This window comes from Aplysia californica, unplaced genomic scaffold (assembly GCF_000002075.1).
Source record: "Aplysia californica isolate F4 #8 unplaced genomic scaffold, AplCal3.0 scaffold00700, whole genome shotgun sequence".
Lineage (NCBI taxonomy): Eukaryota > Metazoa > Mollusca > Gastropoda > Aplysiida > Aplysiidae > Aplysia > Aplysia californica.
Window position 1 is genome coordinate 15,396 of NW_004797970.1, and position 20,127 is coordinate 35,522.

The 20,127-nt window shown below is 38.3% G+C and overlaps 1 protein-coding gene across 2 annotated transcripts in view; it reads right to left on the reverse strand.

The window, feature by feature from the left end:
• Nucleotides 1-1,672: 1,672 nt before the first annotated feature.
• The window catches only part of LOC101850282 (ankyrin repeat domain-containing protein 27), a 37,980-nt gene continuing 19,525 nt past the window's right edge, over nt 1,673-20,127 (reverse strand). For both annotated transcript variants that reach the window (XM_035972457.1, XM_005108577.3), the window contains exons 9-19: nt 19,433-19,549; nt 17,600-17,676; nt 16,703-16,862; nt 14,973-15,044; nt 14,101-14,173; nt 13,376-13,422; nt 9,437-9,540; nt 8,799-8,895; nt 7,965-8,172; nt 6,708-6,789; nt 1,673-5,101 (exon numbers count right to left, since the gene is read on the reverse strand). In XM_035972457.1, coding sequence (XP_035828350.1) covers nt 5,041-5,101; nt 6,708-6,789; nt 7,965-8,172; nt 8,799-8,895; nt 9,437-9,540; nt 13,376-13,422; nt 14,101-14,173; nt 14,973-15,044; nt 16,703-16,862; nt 17,600-17,676; nt 19,433-19,549 — 1,098 coding nt within the window. In that variant the 3' untranslated portion in view covers nt 1,673-5,040. The remainder of the gene's footprint in view (nt 5,102-6,707; nt 6,790-7,964; nt 8,173-8,798; nt 8,896-9,436; nt 9,541-13,375; nt 13,423-14,100; nt 14,174-14,972; nt 15,045-16,702; nt 16,863-17,599; nt 17,677-19,432; nt 19,550-20,127) is intronic.

Consider the following 20,127-nt stretch of genomic DNA (forward strand, 5'->3'; position numbering starts at 1 on the left):
TTCGGAAGGAGGGGCTAGCCAGATTGAAGGCGAAAAGCGACCATTGTGGCACAAACCGAACGAAGCCGACAGTGATCCTAAAAAACAAACGCGCTTGTTTTAAATACCACAACTAGGTCTGTATTAGAGAACCGATCCCCCAAAGGGGCACAGGGTATAACTCTCAGCTACACTGTAACCTTTGCCCATCCATTAACAAAAAGAATGCACTCACTTTAATATGAACACATATAAGATATTTGGCTATGGGAAACTATCGCTGCCTTCAGTTCAATTATGCATTCCTTCGGTATGAGACATGAGTACATCTTTGAGTGTAAAGTAAATGATAAAACAAATACTTATGAAGAACTAAATCCTGGTCATCTTTATCCATCACGCCATCCAACTTCTGACCTTATTCATCGAGCCGTCAAGCCCCTGACCTTACTCATCATACCATCAAAATTCTTCTGATCTTAATCATTATACCATCAAGCTTCTTCTGACCTTATTCATCATACCATCAAGCTTCTTCTGACCTTATTCATCATACCATCAAGCTTCTTCTGACCTTACTCATCATACCATCAAACTTCTTCTGACCTTATTCATCATACCATCAAACTTCTTCTGAACATACTCATCATACCATCAAACTTCTTCTGACCTTACTCATCAAACCATCAAACTTCTTCTGACCTTACTCAGCTTACCACTGAACTCCTGACCTTACTAATCATTTTGTTTCAACTCAAGACCTGTCTACGGTAAAATCTTTTACATAAATGCCCTAGCTAATAATTCAAGAACTTAACAAATCTGTTCATACTGACTCTTTCATAGACCACACAAAAGTGTTTCCAGCTGGGAACATAATCATTATGTTAATAAGTTAAGGCTTGTAGAATGTAGCTTACATTCACTGATACACTGGCCACATCTTTTTGAGAGTCCAATTTATTATTATTATTATTATTATATATATATATATATATATATATAGTGTAGTCCACTTATATCGACAGCCGATGTATCGACATTTTGACAAATCGACATATTTTCTAATTATGAAATTTTTCCTTCAATATCTTCTTCACAAAAAATTTATCTTAACATTTTTTCGGCCCACTCTGCTTTATGGACATGCTTCCTGGGTACCTGGCGAAGCCCACGAACATAAATGAGGGGAAAAAACCACGCTTACAGTCAACGCATTAGTTCTTCATAAAGTCCGCATACCCACCTTGTAGCCTATTCGACACACCGCGCTGTAGTAAGTCATGTAGGGCCTACACAGTGTAGTCTCCAACACAGTACAGTGCCTCACAGACGTGAGCATCTTGTGCGCTGGGCATCACCTCCCTACCCCCACTCCTGGTCGCTCACTTCCCTTCCCCTTCTCAGTCTATCGTTGGCAAGTGCCACGGTCAGCGAGTCCGTGCCTCACCTTTCCATTCTCCCCAGCAAGCAGCCATAAACAGGTCTTACAAGGATGCTACAACAAAGGTGTGTCGTGTGCGCCTTGCGCCCTTCGGTCTTTGGTACACAACTTCAACCCCTACCTTCTGCCTCTTGTTAGTTTCACTGTGTAGTTAGTTGTGTAAGAATCAAGAGAAGCAACCAGCTTAAAAAGTAGTGTTGTCTTTTTTTACCGCTGACCTCCCCTTGTTTTTTCCTCTTTGACTTTATATTTTTATTTATTGACAGTTTTATATATCGACATCAAATCCACTTCCCAAAGCATGTCGATATAAGCGGATAGTTCAGTATTGTTGGCGAGTCATTCAAATATATATATGCTTAGCCCAGACAGCAAAATTTTACAGGAGTGAGAAAACTTTGTTTCATTCTTTAAACAATTCTATCTACATTATGTATCTTTTCTTGCTTGTTTCAAAATGGTTCTAGAAAAAAAAATCCAGACGGTTTGATATAACACTGAAATAACTCAAAAGACACTCTATAACTATTTTCCATACAATTTGTATAAAATTTAGAAATATTTATACAATGAAAGAGCAATTTTATATATGCTTGTTCTACTTGTTCTATACTCAGGACAGTAAGAATAATTTCACTTACAAAATATGGAACAGGAAGGCATGAGGACGGAAAGTGTTAACTTCCAGATTAAGACCTTGAAGTCAAAACATCACCAGGAATTCGTAAAGCTTTACAGCTACAAGTAAAACATGCATGTTGTCAAGAAATCAACACATACATCAACCCAATACTTTTCAGAACACAATACAGTCTAGCATGCACATATTGTATTTAAACATGTACCTAGCAAAATTTGTACAACAGGAGAAGATTTTCCTGTCCCGCCAGTTTCGTGGCAGACTGTATATCTTATGTACAACTAATTCTTTGTTCTTGGCACCGGCAAAATAGCTTGAACTGAAACATAAGGCCCACAAGACATAGTGCATCCCTTCATTTCTAAATGAAATTTAAAAATTATTCAGATTAGGCAAAATGTGAATAAGTCTGATATCTTCACTGAGCTAGAAAAATGGCATACCACAGAGTTGTGCCAAAATGCAACTAACCCATCATTTTGTTTGATGGTACTATACTATATGTATATCAATGTTTGGGCAAAAAATCCAAACAAAAATGAGCTGGCAGTCACAAAAGAAACATGCACAGCAAGTTACCATTATTAGATGATAAAGTCTACCGGTAATTAAAAGTTTTTTCCCTATGTCTCAAAAGTAGCAAAAATGAGATGTGCCATTTTGCTAGTGCAGTGACGATATGGTACACAAAACAAATGGATGGTTTGAGGCAAGGGACTGGAGTAACATGACTAGATGCAGAAAGAAATCTCTCGAAATCAGATTAACAATTATATCTTACAATGAGAAGATTCAAAATTCTGTAGAACAAAAGCAAAAAAGAAATACAAATTCTGTGTCCCTCTTTCCATCACCCTACATAAACCAGCAGATGAAAAAAGAAACCAAACCAGAGGCAAAACAAAAATTGTAAAACAAAGTCTTAGGTCTCAAAACAGTAAGCAGTACATGGTAATCACATTGGGATTTTGATTCTTGGATAATTTTATGATGTTGAATGCTGATGCAGTACATATTAGTGTCAAAACTTGCTTGCATTGCATGCCTCCTGGGGAAGCCAAGAATGCTTCTGAGTTGTGTTGTAGGGTCTGCTGTAGTTATTATAGTTGTAAAGTGCATACAGCATGCTGAAGAGCATGGTATACGCTATATAAACCCAAGTATTGTCATTATCATTATTTTCATTTTAAAAAGTTGGAACCAGCAGTGGTTTCCTCTATTGGCATTGACTGACCACGAAGGAGATAGTCTCTCAACTTTACAGTTACCTGCAGCATGCAACAGGGCAGTCACCTTGACTGACAGTTGTCTGCTAGAGAAGAGAACCGGATAGATAAAGGACTATAGTCAGCATCGCGCCACAAGAACCGAAGTAATTTTTGGAAGTTTTGAGAAAATAAAAGAAAAAAAGTTTGTCTAAATCAAAATCATGAACTGAGCTAATCATTTTTCAATTAAAAACCAGGGAAAAGAAAACAAACAACGAAACAAAACTATATTGTAAGATGCCCTTTGATGTCTTTATGCGAACAACGGCTTTACCTGAAACCTCCAGAAACTCATTTGGACGATTGTGGGCGGACGCTGACAATATTAATTAGTATAATCACTTTTGGAGAACTATAAAATTCATAATTAAAAGGAAAAAGATTGGGAACTGGCACAGTATAAAACTGGTAAAAAATCTTTGTCATCACTCAGCAGACGCAGTGAAAATACACCATGAGATCTTTCCAGGCAAAGCTCCGATGTGAAAAGCAACTGACTAAACATGTCCGAGGCAGAAAAACATACAATACAACACCATTACAAATGGAAAAATAGAAAAGTAGTCTTCAAAATTCGTCAGAAACTACCACATTAAGCAAATACAGAAGACTATTAGACAGGGGAAAAAGCTCTTTCAGTCAAACGATACTTCTTTAATAAAATAATCAGAGAAAGAAAAGCTGCCACCCTCAACCAATGCTAATGAAGTGGTTTGTAGAGCCGAGTTTATTTTTCATAAATGTTTTTCGCTCCCATTGAAACATTTTAAATCATTTAGGAAATGGGCTGCTTCAACCGGCCACCAGTCAGGACCAACCTAAACTGAGTGAGATAAGAAATTCTAAGAATAGACAGAGAAAACCCGCTAACCCAGAATAACAAAGTTCTGACTAAGAAATTTTGTGTTTGGAGTTAGGCTAAGTTAGAGTGTCTGTGGCCTCCCCTTGTACTCCCTCTCTGAATATAAAAGATAGGACTTTTGATTCTGTATTTTCTGAGATGAATACCATGTTAATTTTGTCCTTCATTTGTGGGAATTAATATTATGTGTGAAAACTGTTAACTCAAGCCTTGTTACTTGTTATTCTGGGGCCACAAATCTCTAAAAGAAACATCCCCACTAAGGAAACAAGCTAAAGTCTTTTGAGTGCAACAGTGAAGAGCTTAACATGAACACCACAGTCACTGGCATAGCAGACAGTCCAAATCACAAGGATTCCACAGAGAAAGCACATATGCCCAGTCAGCAATAAGATATAAAACAAGGACAACTGCCACACTGACTTCACAAGACTTGTGGGAAATAATACAGAGGAGTCTGCTTGAACCAAACACACTGAATTCGAAAACATTTGCGAAAAAAATTTCCTCCAATTTTTTTTCTTCTATTTGGACAACTCTCTTAACCGTAAAAGCGGCTAAACCGAAGGAAAAAAAATCCGACAGTCCCATAGACTTTGGTTTAAGCAGACTCCATTGTATATTGCGTGACCAAACATAAAATGTATATCACATATGGCTGTCATGAACTGTTGTCAAATAGAAGTAAAACGTATGGAAAATGCTGTCATTCCAGAATTCCTAAAATTTCTGGCAAAGTGGTACTCTGAAAGAGCCAAATTGCTTTTGAACACTTCTTGAGTACAGCTGGTTGTCTTGACGGTATCCACAGAGCTCACACCAATGTCCCAGAGGGAAACAAGTCCTGCTATTTCTGCTTACCAAAGGCAAGGTCAAAGTCATCATCTTGGAGGGCTGACAAAAAATCCCTGAAAAGTAGAAAAATGTTGGGTTTTTTTGTAAACACAGTAGAGGCTTTCACCACAATAGACAATTCAAATAGGACAACAAAGAATAATAATGAAGGAGGTAGGCGTCAAGAGACTGGTTCTGGCACAGCGTCTACCTTATCTTCCCATGGAGGGCCTAGTGGTAGAAGACAGAAAATATTCATCATCATCATCATTGCCTTTCTCACCCTGCACCAGGGTATAGGCCACGGACAAACACTTTCCACTTTTCTCTATCCTGGGATAGCCTCTTGAGACAGAATATATTGCCTGCTTTTCAGATGTCCTATGCCAAAAAATTTGAAATATTTTTTTCTTACTTCAGTTTCTCAATGCATGGCATCAGTTGTTTGTGGTCGCAAAATACTTTTTTTAAAATATTTTTTTTAGTAAAGGGTTTTACGGCGCTCGCAACTGCATAAGGTCATATGAGCGCCAAGGGGTGGGTGTCAACAGAGAAGTCTTTGCAGGCAATCAGACTTACTCTGCTCACCTCTCTAGATTCAACAGCACAAAGTCTGCTTTGACTATCAAGGCACCCTTGAAATAGCAGGTCACAAGAGTGTGACAAACATACAAAAGAAGTAGAGGAGAAATGACAATAGTAAGGATTAGGAAAGAAAAAGCAGCAGTTCCCTGTTGTAGATCAGGCACAGTTATGAGTGTGACATGGTGAATCAGCCCATTTACAATTCTACTGTGCAAGAACGAGAAATGTCCTCCCTTTGGGAATGGCCTAAAGACACTACAGTCAGTGCCACTGCCCCGCGGGGGAGGCAAAATACTTTGTTGAAATTTGAATTATACATGTTGAAAAAAAAAAAACAAGAAAAAGAAAGAAAAGATGCATAATGTAAGTACTATTTCTAAAAGAACTGAAACAGTTTTTTCTCTCTCCTGAAAATGTTGCTTTCTGGGTTCAGAACAGTAGAACAACTTGCGATGACATATTCTATTCTTTTAAACATTTCACTAAGAAGGAAGATATCTTGTTCTTTAATTGTCACACATGTAAAATTCACGGATACCTTACCACATAAGTGACTTCCAGCAAACAAAGTGGTCTCTCGAAAGCACTTAGTTTATGACCAGCACTAAGAATACTTACTTAAACCAACCTGTTTTTCGGTATCTAATCACTGATCTCTAAATGTTCGCAACACAGAGGTAAATGCATTCTTTGCTCATTTGCAAGGTACATGCATTTTTAAACAAAGAATGTTCCACTCTGAGTCATAGATACAGCATATTTTTCCTCCATGAGCACAGTTAGCAAACATGGTCTTCCAACTAACAGATGGCAGGTCACAGGTGTAAACCTGCTCCACACACTATTGAAATTTGCCATATGTCCAGAAAATGACCACATTATTCTGCATTAATATCTGCCACTTGTCCAGATTTCTGTCAGTGAAAATGTTGATTTTTAAATAACACTGATATTCCCTAATGGAGAAGCTATTGCCATGCCAGTTCTAGCCTTTGCCAAGTATGGAAAATGGTGTCAAATGTGCAAACAACAAACAACACCCCCCCCTCCAAAAAAAAAGCAACCCTAAAACAAAACCAAACCACTTTGACTTACCCAAGTTGATTATTTTCTCCTGTGTTCTGAGAATTCCTTTGTGTGGGAAGTGGTTCTGGAGGAGGGAGCCTCGTCGTACGACCTGGTTGTCATAGAAAAAAATACACAACAAAAAATTATGAAAAATGCAAGCAGTGAAAACTCCAACTTAATATAATACATCTATGATGTCTTGAGCATTGAAACGTTTTCTGTTCAAACGGTTTTGTCAGATTTTAAAAAGCACTTAACTACTTTTTCTTGAAGGGTCGTATTAGACTTAGAGACTATTCGAAACTGATGTTTGAAAATGGTGAAATGGTATAGGTTTAAAATCCTTATCAATACTATAACGTGATTTAATAGGTGGGGCCTCCGAGTTTAACGTCCATCTCCAAAAGGACTGACCAGAGTACACAACGTCAGACTGAGCTGGGGCTTCAACTCTTGAACCTGCAATCTCATGGGTCCAGTAACCTTATCACCAAGCTACACTGAAGTCTGAACCTGTAATTTCTGTCGACAAAGGGGCATCCAGCAGTCTCTTGGCTTCGGTTCTACATGCTCAAAATGAATCAAAACGAGAAAAATCAGGGGGCACAACAGCTGTAGATTTTCCTCATTTATCAATAACAGAAAATAATATCGATTCACTTTTGGAAATGAGAAATGGAAAAATAGAGATCATGACTTTCTCCGTGAGGAAAACTCTTTACATGTGAAGCCAGCAGTCTGGTAGTTACACTAACCGACTCTTAATTGTGAGGTCGCAGGTTCGGGAGTTCAAGGCTCAGTTTGGCCCGAGAAGCACATTGATTCAAAGGAAAAATGATGATCCTTTTCTGCTGGGAAAAAGCAAGACAGACAAAGAGAAATAAAAGAAAGATGGTAAAGAAATAGGACCTGCCAGTGGTGCTCCCAAACCACCAGTATGAGTCATTCATTAAGAAAAACACTCAATATCTATCTGCTATTCTGCCACTGAAAGGCAGACCAATGTAACAGCAAGTTTCATGATTTTGAGAAAGATGCACAAAACTCTTAATGCTTATTTATAAAATTATTAATCAACACAGGTTTACAACTTTGGAACTATTATTTTGGATGCAGATAAACCATCCTACCTTTGACACAAGAAGTATTTATCGGCATGACCAGTGTAATTTTAAAAAACCTAAAAAAAAAAACTTCAACAAAACTTAATTTTTTTATATAAATTGCATTGCCTTGGTACGGCAGTACTCCAGGCAGTGCATGACAACGTAAATGGTAATTCACCCGTGAAAATACTCTGTATCTGCCGTTTACTGTTCTGCTGTTGTCGCTGCGCCCCCATCTCCTGAGCGTTTTGCTCCAGTATCCCTGAGATGCGGTTCAGCTGTCGTTCCAGCCGTCCAGCGCTGGCGTTGTTCCGCGGTGACCCCCGCCCTGTGTGGGACGTGCTCTCACTCACACTGGTGGCTGCCATCAAGTCCTCGATGCTGATCTGTTAAGGCATAGGAACACTTTTCATCAAGTTGAAAAAGAAGAAGAAGAAGACGACGACTTAAGAAAAAGAGGAGGAGGAGGAAGAAGAAGAAACAGGAGGAGGAGGAGGAGAAAAAGAAGGAAGAAGAAGAAAAAGAAAAAGAAGAAAAAAGATAATATGACAAGTAACATTTGAAGGAAAAAAAAAGAAAGAATTTTTACAAAGAAAAAAAGCAACATTTTCCCTAAGCTAAGCTGTAAACAGCAGCCAGGCTGTTATCCTCTTCTCCTCTTGTATGACATCCTATTTTATGTCCCAGCTCAGAATTTCACAGTAATGCAGGGAAGTTGTACCCCATTCTACCGGATTGGCAGTGATGGGCAGGGTAAAAGTTGACCACCCCCTCGATCAATCTAAATTGTGTCAACGGGTGTGTAAAACATTACCAATCTTAGACTACAATCAAGTAATTTAGACTAAGAGTAAACAATACTGTGTACTACAGGAAAAAATAATGAAAAAAGAGCTAAAACTACAAAAACTTTGTAATTAAAGATCTTTTTCCCGAGCTGAGCACAGTTAATTGTATTATAACTGAAATGTTGTGGCTGTGCAATATGGTGACCAGTGTCAGTAAAACCTACTTCTTTCTGAGGATCATTTTTCCTCTTGTCCTCCAGGTGAGAGAAGTCAGTGGTCATCATGTACTGGACAGCGGCCTTGAAGGTGACCAAGCAGTAGCTGAAACAGAAGCACAAGCTACGGGTCAAAATGCTGAATTTTAGCAGCACTCCAAAAACTTTATAGCTTTTACTTTTAGTAAAAGTTTTACAGCACTTGCAACACACACAGGTCATATATTTGCCAAAGATTAGAGGTGTTACTAGAGAGTAATGTAGCCTACATAGAAAAGAAGGAGAGATAAGAATGATGGAGATATTTGATAGGAAAGAAGGAGCAAACCACACTAGAGTGCCTGCAAGCACCCACACTCCCAAAACACTATCTCCTTTACATACAAAGAGAGGGAAGGAATAAAAGTAAGAGAGAAGCAGATAGAGAGAGAGAGAGAGAGAGAGAGAGAGAGAGAGAGAGAGAGAGAGAGAGAGAGAGAGAGAGAGAGAGAGCGAGAGAGAGAGAGAGGGAGGGAGAGACAAACAGGGAGAGAGAGAGAGAGAGAGAGAGAGAGAGAGAGAGAGAGAGAGAGAGAGAGACAGACAGAAAGACAGACAGACAGAGACAGAGGGGGAGAGAGAGAGACAGACGAAGAGACAATGTAGACCTGAGATCATCTCGATCTTTATCCATGGACTCCCAGATGAAATGTTCCATGTAGAAAAGGTCGCTGTGTAGGTGGCAGCACTTGGCCTGAGCTATGACCATCACCTGCAAACAGAGAAGGAAACATGCTAAACAGATAAGACTATGCTTTAATAAATTACACTTACATTGGGCATTTCCATCAGGAAAGTATGCAATCAGCTTCAGGATAATACAAAAATGATCCTTTCACACTCCCCCCCCCCCTCTCTCTCTCTCTCTCTCTCTCTCTCTCTGATACTTAAAAAGGCCTTATCACATTGCTAAGCTATCACCATCACCTACAGACAGAATATAAAATACGCTAAACACACAATGATACGCTTGGAAAAACTTCACATCTCCTCCATTGTGCACACTGACAATCAAGAGCAAGACTTTCGCCGTAGTTTAATACCTGATGGCATTACAATAGCCAAACATTAGTGTTCGCCCTGGTCAAAATCAGTTGTAAGACGTAATGTGCTATTTGTAGCTACGAGGCTTGAAAGGCTAAAAAGTGACTTTCCATTAATTTTTTATTTTTTGGATCTATTGAAAGTTTAATGTCTTCTGCGTCATTTAAGACAAAAAATAAACAACTGTAATCTACTATAAATATTATATTTTCTTTAATTTTGGAGGTGTGTTTGGTTTCTGGTGAGCTCGCGTGGCAAGATAAAGGAATTTGGACCTCAAAACCCTTTCAAACATTTGACCTCCTGGTGAGTAGCTGAGAGATTATTTATTGAACCATAAGTCATGGCCACCTATCTTCAACATCCTTCATTCGTTCCTATTTTTAGATTTAGAGCCCTTTTCGAGCATGAATGGTGTGAAATATAAACAACTTAGTGTCACTATGAATGGCTGAGGGCTCTGATTGGTTAAACAGGGTAAGAACGGTAACTCCTAGCCCACTACAAGCTTGTTTACGTAAACAGCTGACTGTGTAGGTGTGCCCTGCCAGCTCAATTTTGGGCTGTTGATCTATCAGCTTTATACTTTGATTTACTTCAAAAGTTCGTTTTTATTGTGTTTTAGAGTTTTTTTTAAAGATTAATTGATCTTCCTTTAGATCTCCTAAGGCTGACTCCTTACCAATAGGCCACTGAGGCGGTCTGTGTGCATGTTTGTGTATGTGTGTGTGTGTATATATGTGTGTATGTGTGTGTGTGTATATATGTGTGTATGTGTATGTATATGTGTGTGTGCGCTTGTGGGTTTTTGGTGCTATGGCAAACGTATAATTAGGAAGCGTAAAGACGGCACGTAAGCCGACTAGCGTCTTTCTGAGCGTGTGGTTTGGTGAAATCGAGGTAATTCAGATCGCGGTTACTTTGATTTTAACTCTAACACACCAAATGCTGTGCACCTTGAAAAAGTCAAGCTTTTCTTCGTTACAATAGCGTAATTTATTAGTATAATTCCGAATATTTGGAGCTAGAGAATCGCCGTGGAAAGCGAAGCCCCTCGCGGTCAGAATGCGGGGTCCACCAGTTCAAAAAGTGACACCCGGCACCCATGTTTTCAAAAGCTTTGAAGAAAGAGTTATGATTAAATACCGTCTTGTCATTGGCGGGCAACAATAGAGCTTTGAACGGGGCTTCCAGTGGTATATTTTTGGCATTTGGCGTTTAAATGGAAAGCCTTTAAAAAGCCTCCAAGTTTTCAAAGATCATTTTTTAACACGAGTTATGAAAAATACCGGCTCAAAAAAGGTTCCAATAGAAAGAACAGTTCTTTTTCAATTAGAATAAAGTCATCGGCTTGGAATTATTTCGCAGCAATCCTTCCGCAAAACTCCGCGGAGCACTCAGTATACTACAGTATAGAGCCGTTTTGCTCGCCTAGGGGCCAGTGCGGCACCGGCCGGGTCAGCGCTCTGTGTTTTTAAAAATTGAAATAATGGCAGACCATCATGTTTGAGGCAATAAAAATACTGATTTATAGTAATCTCACAGTCTTGAAAAAAATTAGGCACCACTCATATGTTATCCTATGTCAATGGAACATCATATCAATTATTTATCTACCATTTTATTTTGTGAATTGCGTAGAATTGGTCATTTGTCTATGTTTTTGAATGAACACTCGTTGAAAACGCTCGTGTCATCTTTCTTGTTTTCGCGCATCGATTATTGCAATGCTTTACTAGCTAACTTACCAAATACCACTCTTCACAAGTTACAACGTTTTCAAAATCATGCTGCTAGGCTTGTACTAAAGAAAAAGAAGAGGGACCACATTACGCCCATGTTAAGAACGTTGCATTGGCTTCCCGTGTCAGCTAGAATGTCATATAAAATTGCAATATTATGTCATAAATGTGTCAATAACAAAGCTCCCTCATATCTTAGTGATCTCATCCAGATTTATATTCCATCCAGATCACTAAGATCAGGCGATCAGTATCTTTTAAGAGTTCCTAGAAAAGGGAGTAAAAAATTAGCTGAAAGATCGTTCGCCCACCTTGCTCCGTCAGTTTGGAACTCTCTCCCCCAACCCTTGAGACATACAACATATGAGTTTAAATTTAAGAAATCTTTAAAGACTCATTTAATGACATCCTTTTTAAGTCAGTAGATTCATGTTCAGTACAATGTTATGTAAATGACTATGTATCCATTTATGTATTTTGTGAATTGCATTGTGTATATTATTTTATGCTCATTTCGTGACGATGTGTAAGCGTGTGTGTGTGATAAGCAAGTAGATGTGTGTGTGTGTGTGCGTGTATGTGTGTGTGTGTGTGCGTGTATGTGTGTGTGTGTGTGTGTGTGCGTGTGTGTTTGGCATACATGTGTGTGCACATGTATGCATGTTATGTGTTCGTGAGTGTGTATGTGTGTGTTTGTGTGTGTATGTGTATATGTGTGTGTGTGTTTGTGTGCGTGTGTATGAGTGTGTGTATTGCGCGTGTGTGTAGCGTGCGTGATTATTGTTTGTACATGCATTTATGTAAAGCGCCTAGAGCTGTGTTTACACGGGAGTGGGCACTATAGAAATGATCTTCATTATTATTATTATTATCATAGTGAATGTACTCTGTTAATGTGGAGATGTTTGGTGCACTTGGTACTCTTTTATCACCTGTCAAACATGGGGTTGCAGCCAGTCAGCGAATTTAGCAATATTCGATTATATATATTAAATTGAAACAGCTGCCATTTTCTTAAACATTGACTGAGAGGTAAAAGTATGGTACCAAAATTCTCAAGAGACACAGGCCTTTCATACGGAACAGATAAATTTGACATACAGCTATTTTGAAAATTCAGTTTCTTGACCCTAGTACAAGGCTAACACGTTGTTGCATTTGACTTGAAGTCCATTATCTTTAAAGTTTTGTTTTGTCCATAAGTTTTTTTTCTTCTACAAATGAATAGTTTTCTACTTCTGTGCGTTACCTAGTAGTGGCCTTGCCAAAATAACTGCTTAATTTCAAATCTCTAACTCAATTCCAAGACTCCCATTGCTATGGAAACATGTTGCTCAACTTTGGAGCTCATTTTCTCCTCTTCGTTTTTCAGCATCTTGCACACTTCTTAAAAGTTCCATATTTTCGTCATGTAGTGTCTTATTTACTTCATCCCCCCCCCCCCTAATTGTAGTGAATGTAGTGAAATGGTGATAGTTTTTGGAAATTATGTTAACTCAATTTTGAAATTTCCTTCATATGACTGATTTCGACCGGGAGGGTCACATTTTGGGGGAAACATAGAAAATACATTAACACAATAACAGCTGTACGTTTGAGTCTGAGAAAAGAACAACACATTCACATGAATATTCAGCATCATGCCACTTTTTAAAGCCAATTGCCTTGTGGCAGATTACCTTTTAGCTCCTCCCAAAACATCATAATTGCTGTCTAAAAGAAGAATATAAACACATAAGCACAAAAATTTGCAACCCATACCAGAATAGGAATGAGATCATCTGATGTAATACATGGCTCATCCTCCTCTGAAAAAGAATAGAAGGAAAAGGAAAATGAAATAAATCTTAGTGCTGTTTTACATGACTGATGTTGATGCAGATAATATTTCTAGAGAACTACCAAAAAACTCACCAAAGCAAACACTTTTAAAAGTACAAATTTATTTATTAAAAAACTAATTAGGTCTTGAAAAACAATTATTTGCAAGGGTATGATTTTCTTTTCACATTGTTAAACCAGCAGGAGAAAGAAGATATTCACATGCACATTCAAGGTGTAGTCTTGGATCTCAGGAATCAACCGACTGCAGAAAAAATATCAGAGCTATGACTAATTGTTTTTACTGACTCAAAGAGTTCAGCATAAAGAGGAAAGGTTCAGAAAAATTGCTTCCAATCCTGAGGTCTATAGCTCAATCCCAGCAGATCCTACAAGGTATTTTTTCTTTCAAATAGAGAATTTTCATAGGTCCCTGACAATGGTTCGCTTCTGGGTAGACTAGCATGAAAATAAAGGTGACTCCTCTTAAGTATATAGATCTATGTTTGTTTCATTACATAGATAAAAGAAAGATAGAAAAGAAATGGGATCTACTAGTGGTGCCCTCCAACTACCCACAAATAAAGAAGAAAAAAAAAAGAATGTAATCGATAAAGGCATAACACAAGGCAATACCAACACCAAAGACACTCTCTAGAACTTACCAGTAGTTATACCGGCGAGCTGTTCCTGCCGTGAGCCTTTGATGGACTGAGTGATGCCCTCTGTGATGTTATCCTGTCAGGGGGGATACAAAGGTGCAGCAATCAAATCAACACACATTAAAAAAAAACAGAACCAAAAAAAAAGAAGAAAGATAAATGAAGTAAAGAGTGAAAGAATAAATTTTGCATTCATCTTCAAGAAACTCAATAACTTGCAAAAGCAGGTAACAGCAAACGATTTCACATTATGGATTACAGACATAAGATCAATAATTTATAATTGTAGCCATCACAATGTCTACTTAATCAGACCAAAGGAAAAGTTACCCCCCCCCCCCAAGTTTCTGTGCATCATGAACTATCAAGACCCACTGTTTTCTGCTCCTGAGAGACATAACTGTGACCCCCACAGTGACCTTACGTGTTGAACACCAGGTGAAGCAGTATGAAATGGGGGATCCAACCTCAAGAGAGACAAAGCAAACAATAAAAATTTCTCATATTTTTATGCCTCCATCGACACAATTTAGAAAATTTGTTGAGGCCAACCTGGGCTGAGATGGATACAACATCCCAGGAGAAAGACCAAGATACTCGATAAAAATCTTCCTCACTTGTAAGTGAGACAAGGCAAACCCCTTTTTCAGAACAAAAGACAAAGAAAATGAAATATAATAACATACTGCTTGGTACAGGGCAATTTGGAGCAAAGTTACTTTGAAGATAAGATAAAATAAGATGAGGTAATATAAAATAAGATAAGATATGATGATAATCTTTATTGTCCAGATCCTGGCACATTGGTTCAGCGTTTCACCATGCACACACACACACGCACACGTATATACACACACACACACAAGGTTACTCACCACAGTCGACTTCAGACAGGTCAGTTTCTCTCTCGGGGTCAGCAGGTTGCCAAGGTTGGCCAGCTCCACAACCTGCACACACACACACAAACACACAGCTGGAGTTTAGTTTTAGTAAGAGTTTTACGGCACTTGCAGTGCAACATAATAAGGTCATACAAGTGCCGAATATTAGAGGTGTTACAAGAGAGTAACAAACACAAAAAAGGAGGAAAGATAAGGACGATAGATGTTTGACAAGAAAGAAAGAGTAAACCACATCAAAGTACCCACCAATCACCCACAGACAGCCAAAGGATCTGGTAAAAGATTGGGATTTGTGGAGAACTCTTGTCGGTGGCCTATGTCCCCAGCGGGACCACGTGAGAAAAATAAGTAGGTTAGTAGGTGAGTAAGTAAGTAAGGTAATTGAAGTCGGGTGGGTCGGTAGGTACGTAGGTTGGTAGGTAGATAGGTAAGTAAGTGAAGAAGACTAAGGAGAAACAATATAATCTGAGAAGGAATTGATTGACAAATAAAAAGGTACCAATCCATCTAATTCATACAACTAATGTATGTCTTGAAAAAACTCATTCCAGTATTTTTGCACTCTGGCATAGAGCGCATGATATACCTTATCCACTGAAGGATTAATAATAAAGTATGGAATGCCTGTGGTGATATTTCTTTTGTTGCATTTCCGTTCCCTGTAGTCTCGTCTGCCACAGCTTGCGTTAGTGTCACTCAGTTGAGTTGTGTAGCTGTGCTGTGTCGCTCAGTTGTGTCATGTAGCTGTGCTGCATCGCTCAGTGTGTAGTGTAAATGTGCTGTGTTGCTCAGGTAATTATGCTGTATCGCGAAATGTGTAGTGCAGCTGTGCTGTGTCGCTCAGTGAGTAGTGTAAAAAGCTGTGTTGCTCAGTGTGTAGTGTAAATGAGCTGTGTTGCTCAGTGAGTAATGTAAATGTGCTGTTGCTAAGTGTGTAGTGTAGTTATGCTGTGTCGCTAAGTGTGTAGTGTAAATGTGCTGTGTTGTTCAGTGTGTAGTGTAAATGTGCTATTTTGTTAAGTGTGTAGTATAGTTATGCTGTGTCACTAAGTGTGTAGTGTAGCTGTGCTGTGTCCAGTGTCCATTAAATTGTGTTTTATCGTCAGTCATTGTCTACACTCAAAGTAGCCGGACGTTTTTTTGTTTAATAAACCCAAGTTTTCAGGTAAGGCTAATTCATCTTGCTTTACTACAAAGCCTACATGTGTCACATGGTGGTGGAATCAGGCTCTTGTCAATTTTTGGGGGCATGTGGAGTTATTGGTATCATATTGAAGCTAGTTCATTTGTCTTGCTTTCGATGAAAAAAATTACACGTCTATCTTCAATAGAAGTCAAGATATTTTGGACTGAAGGAGATAAGGGTCACCTGCTTTAAGAGACCAAATTAGCCAGAACATGGCCACCAAAGTTTAGTGAGTTTCAAAGTTCGAGAGTCCTTGGAAATGATACATTTACATTTTTGTGTGCCTTTAATCAAAGTTTTTCAGTAAAATCCACACAGCAATGTGCATTAAATGGAAATAAAAGGTGTTGAGCCCCCAAAAAATAAAAATTCAATAAAAATTGCCAATTAGGAGGAAAAATGCCAATTTCTCCTATTGCATTATCTTGACGTGCGACTGATTTCAACACGATGCCTCATATCTTTTCTAATAAGCGAAGAGACAAAGGCACAATTCAGACAAAGTGTTTGAACTCACCGCCATAGGGAGAGGGCAGGAGAACTCTCTCCGCACACCAATCTGCTCAGGCTTGACCCGGTTCAGTTTCTGACCCTTCGACAATAAAGTCTGGTCCTCCTTGCTCAGGTGTTGCGAGATGACCGGGAAAACTTTCTTGTACACCAAGCTCATCAAATAACTGACCAGGATAACCCAAAAAACACAAAAACAAATGGTACTCAAAGTTCATTAAATAACTGAGCAGGGTTTATTTTTAAAAAATAGTACACAAAGCTCACTAAATAACTGACCAGGATAATAAATTTTTTTTTATGTACACGAAGTCCATTAAATAATTGACTAGGATTATTTAAAATGTGTACAGGAAGCTCATTAAATAACTGACCAGTATTTTTTAAAATGAGTACATGAAGCTAATTAAATAACTGACCAGGATTTTTTAAAATGTGTACACGAAGCTCATTAAATAAGTGACCAGGACTTTTAAAAATTGTACACGAAGCTCATCCAATAATTTACCAGGATTTTTAAAAAAGAAAAGAAAGAAGGACACATATTATTATAGACAACGGGTGAGGGTGGAGACATCAAAACTGCAGGACAAGAAGAAAAATAAATTTGTTTTGACCCTCAAAACTTCTTTTAAAGAATAAACAAAACTAAGTGGAGGGAACAATCTTCCAAGAACATTAGGTCTGGCAACTTCCATTCAACTCTTATTATTCAGCCTTATGCATCCAGGTAATGACAATTCTCCTATGCACCAAATCAATCAAGAAACCAAACAAAATGCGAGAAACTACTCTGTCATCCCCTGCAAACTATCTGGTTTACCAACCACCTGTAAACTGTACTGTCACCACCTGTAAAATAGCAACAAAATAAGCAGAAAAAAACTTCAAAAGCGGTACTCACCTCTCAATGGCCCCAGCTAAAACCTCAATGAACTTGATATCAGAGGCCAAAGGTTGTCTCAAACAAAGACTCATTTTCTGAAAATACAAAGTTAAAAAATTAATCAATTCAAGCGATAGCATACACTGTTTAGCAATGTACCCAAAATATAAATGTAAAAAGATGAATGATAGATTTAAACGTTTGATCCAGGACACAAAAGACGAGCAATGAAAAGAGACACAAAGACTTCCTTGCATACTCTGTTCTGTGACAATCTTTCTACCTTATTGTAACAAAAAAAGGTTGCTGTCCTCATTTTGTATTTATTTAAAAATTTCAAACTCCTCACTGTTTTCAGAATCATCTGTTTAGTAGAGGTTTTTTGGCGCTCGCAACTGCATAAGGTCATATGAGCGCCAAGGGGTGGATGTCAACAGAGAAGTCCTTAGAGGGAATCGGGCTTACTCTGCTCATCTCTCTAGCTTCAACAGCACAAAGTCTGCTTTGACTATCAAGGCACCCCGGAAATAGTGGGTCACAAGAGTGTGATAAACATACAAAAGAAGTAGAGGAAAATGACAATAGTAAGGATTAGGAAAGAAAAAGCAGCAGTTCCCTATTGTAGATCAGGCACAGTTATGAGCGTGACATTGATGAATCAACCCATTTACAATTCTACAGTGCATGAACGAGAAATGTCCTCCCTTTGGGAATGGCCTAAAGACACTTCAGTCAGTGAGCCCACATACAAACATTCACAAATAAACACACACACACATACATCTCAACCCATATCAAATGTAAGCCACAGCACATACAAATATAAGTTTTCATACCTTGAAAGAGGCGGCATGAATATCTTCAAACTAAGCTATACCATCATCTACATAGTCAGATTTATTAAGAAATTTACATTACTTGCAAAACAAATAGATCATACAAGTGCCGAAGATTAGGTGTTATTAGAGAATAACATACAAAGAAAAAACACAGAAGAGATAACGACAATAGATGTTTGTGTTAGTAGAGGTTTTACTGCACTTGCAACACAATAAGGTCATATAAGTGCCGAAGAATAGATGTGTTACAAGAGAGCAACATACACAAAAAAGAAGGAGGAGAGATAAGTTTTAGTAGAGATTTTACGGCGCTCGCAACTGCATAAGGTCATATGAGCGCCAGAGGTGTTACAAGAGAGTAACAAACATAAAAAAGAACAAGGGGAGAGAAGGACGACAGATGTTTGATAGGAAAGAAGGAGCAAACCACACCAGAGCACCCGCCAATAGATGTTTGATAGGAAAAAAGGAGCAAATAACACTAGAGCATATGTATTAGATGTAAACACCCACATATACCAATACACACATAAAGACACAGTTTTGTAAACTTTGAGAGAGGCAGCACATAAAAAATCTTCCTAACCAGCTCTAGCGCCATCTTGATAGCCATAGAGTATCATACGTACGCACACCGCTGCATGCATGACCACAACCATAAAACATGAAAAGACCATTGCATACCTTGAGAGAGGCAGCAAGAATATCTTCCTACCCAGTTTTAGTTTTAGTTTTAGTAAGAGTTTTACGGCACTTGCAACACAATAAGGTCATATAAGTGCTGAAGACTAGAGGTGTTACAAGAGAGTAACAAACACAAAAAAGAAGGAGGGGAGATAAAGACGATAGATGTTTGATAGGAAAAAAGAAGCAAACCACACCAGAACACCCGCGAACCACCCACTTCCTACCCAGCTCCAACGCCATTTAGAAGCCATAGAGTATCACATGAACACAAACCAATACATACATGAAACACAACCATAACATATGAAAACACAAGTTTGCATACCCTGAGAGAGGCAGCACTAATATCTTCCAGTCTCGCTCTGGCGTCATCGAGATAGTCAGGAAGTATCATGTAGTGTCGGCAAAAATACTCAATGTTTTTGTCCAGCTGCTCAAGGGCCTAGCAGGAACAAAGGAAGAAAACAAGGAAGTAAGGAATAGAAAATTAAGACAAACATGTGTGTGAGCGTAACAGAAATAAGAAACATGGGGAAACTCAGACAGGGCCTGAAGTGGAAATCTATGTGCATGTACAAACACAAACACAAAAATTTGTTTTAATAGTCAAAACATTCAGAGGGGGAAAAAAGCTGATCAATGGCCTTGCGTGAACAAAGTAATAAAATATGGAAGTAGAAATAAAAAGAAAAGAAAAATATGAGTGAATGTAACTGTCATATAATGAAATAACGAGACACAGACAGGGCAAGAAGTAGAGAGAACAAGTGCATGCCACAAAGACAAACTGAAATATATCGGAAAGAAATGAAAGAAGAAAAAGATTGGTTAACAGACGCAGTTTACCTAGACAGGAGAGAATGAGAGAAAAGCATTTTAAGAAACAGAAAGCGAAAAAAATAGAAAAACACTTTAACCTACAATCTTAGAAGTAAAAAGTTGCAATGTATATGGCAAACCCAGAAAATGACACGTTTCTAACTTGAAATTTAATAAAGTTTTCGTAGTTAAAGTGTCTTG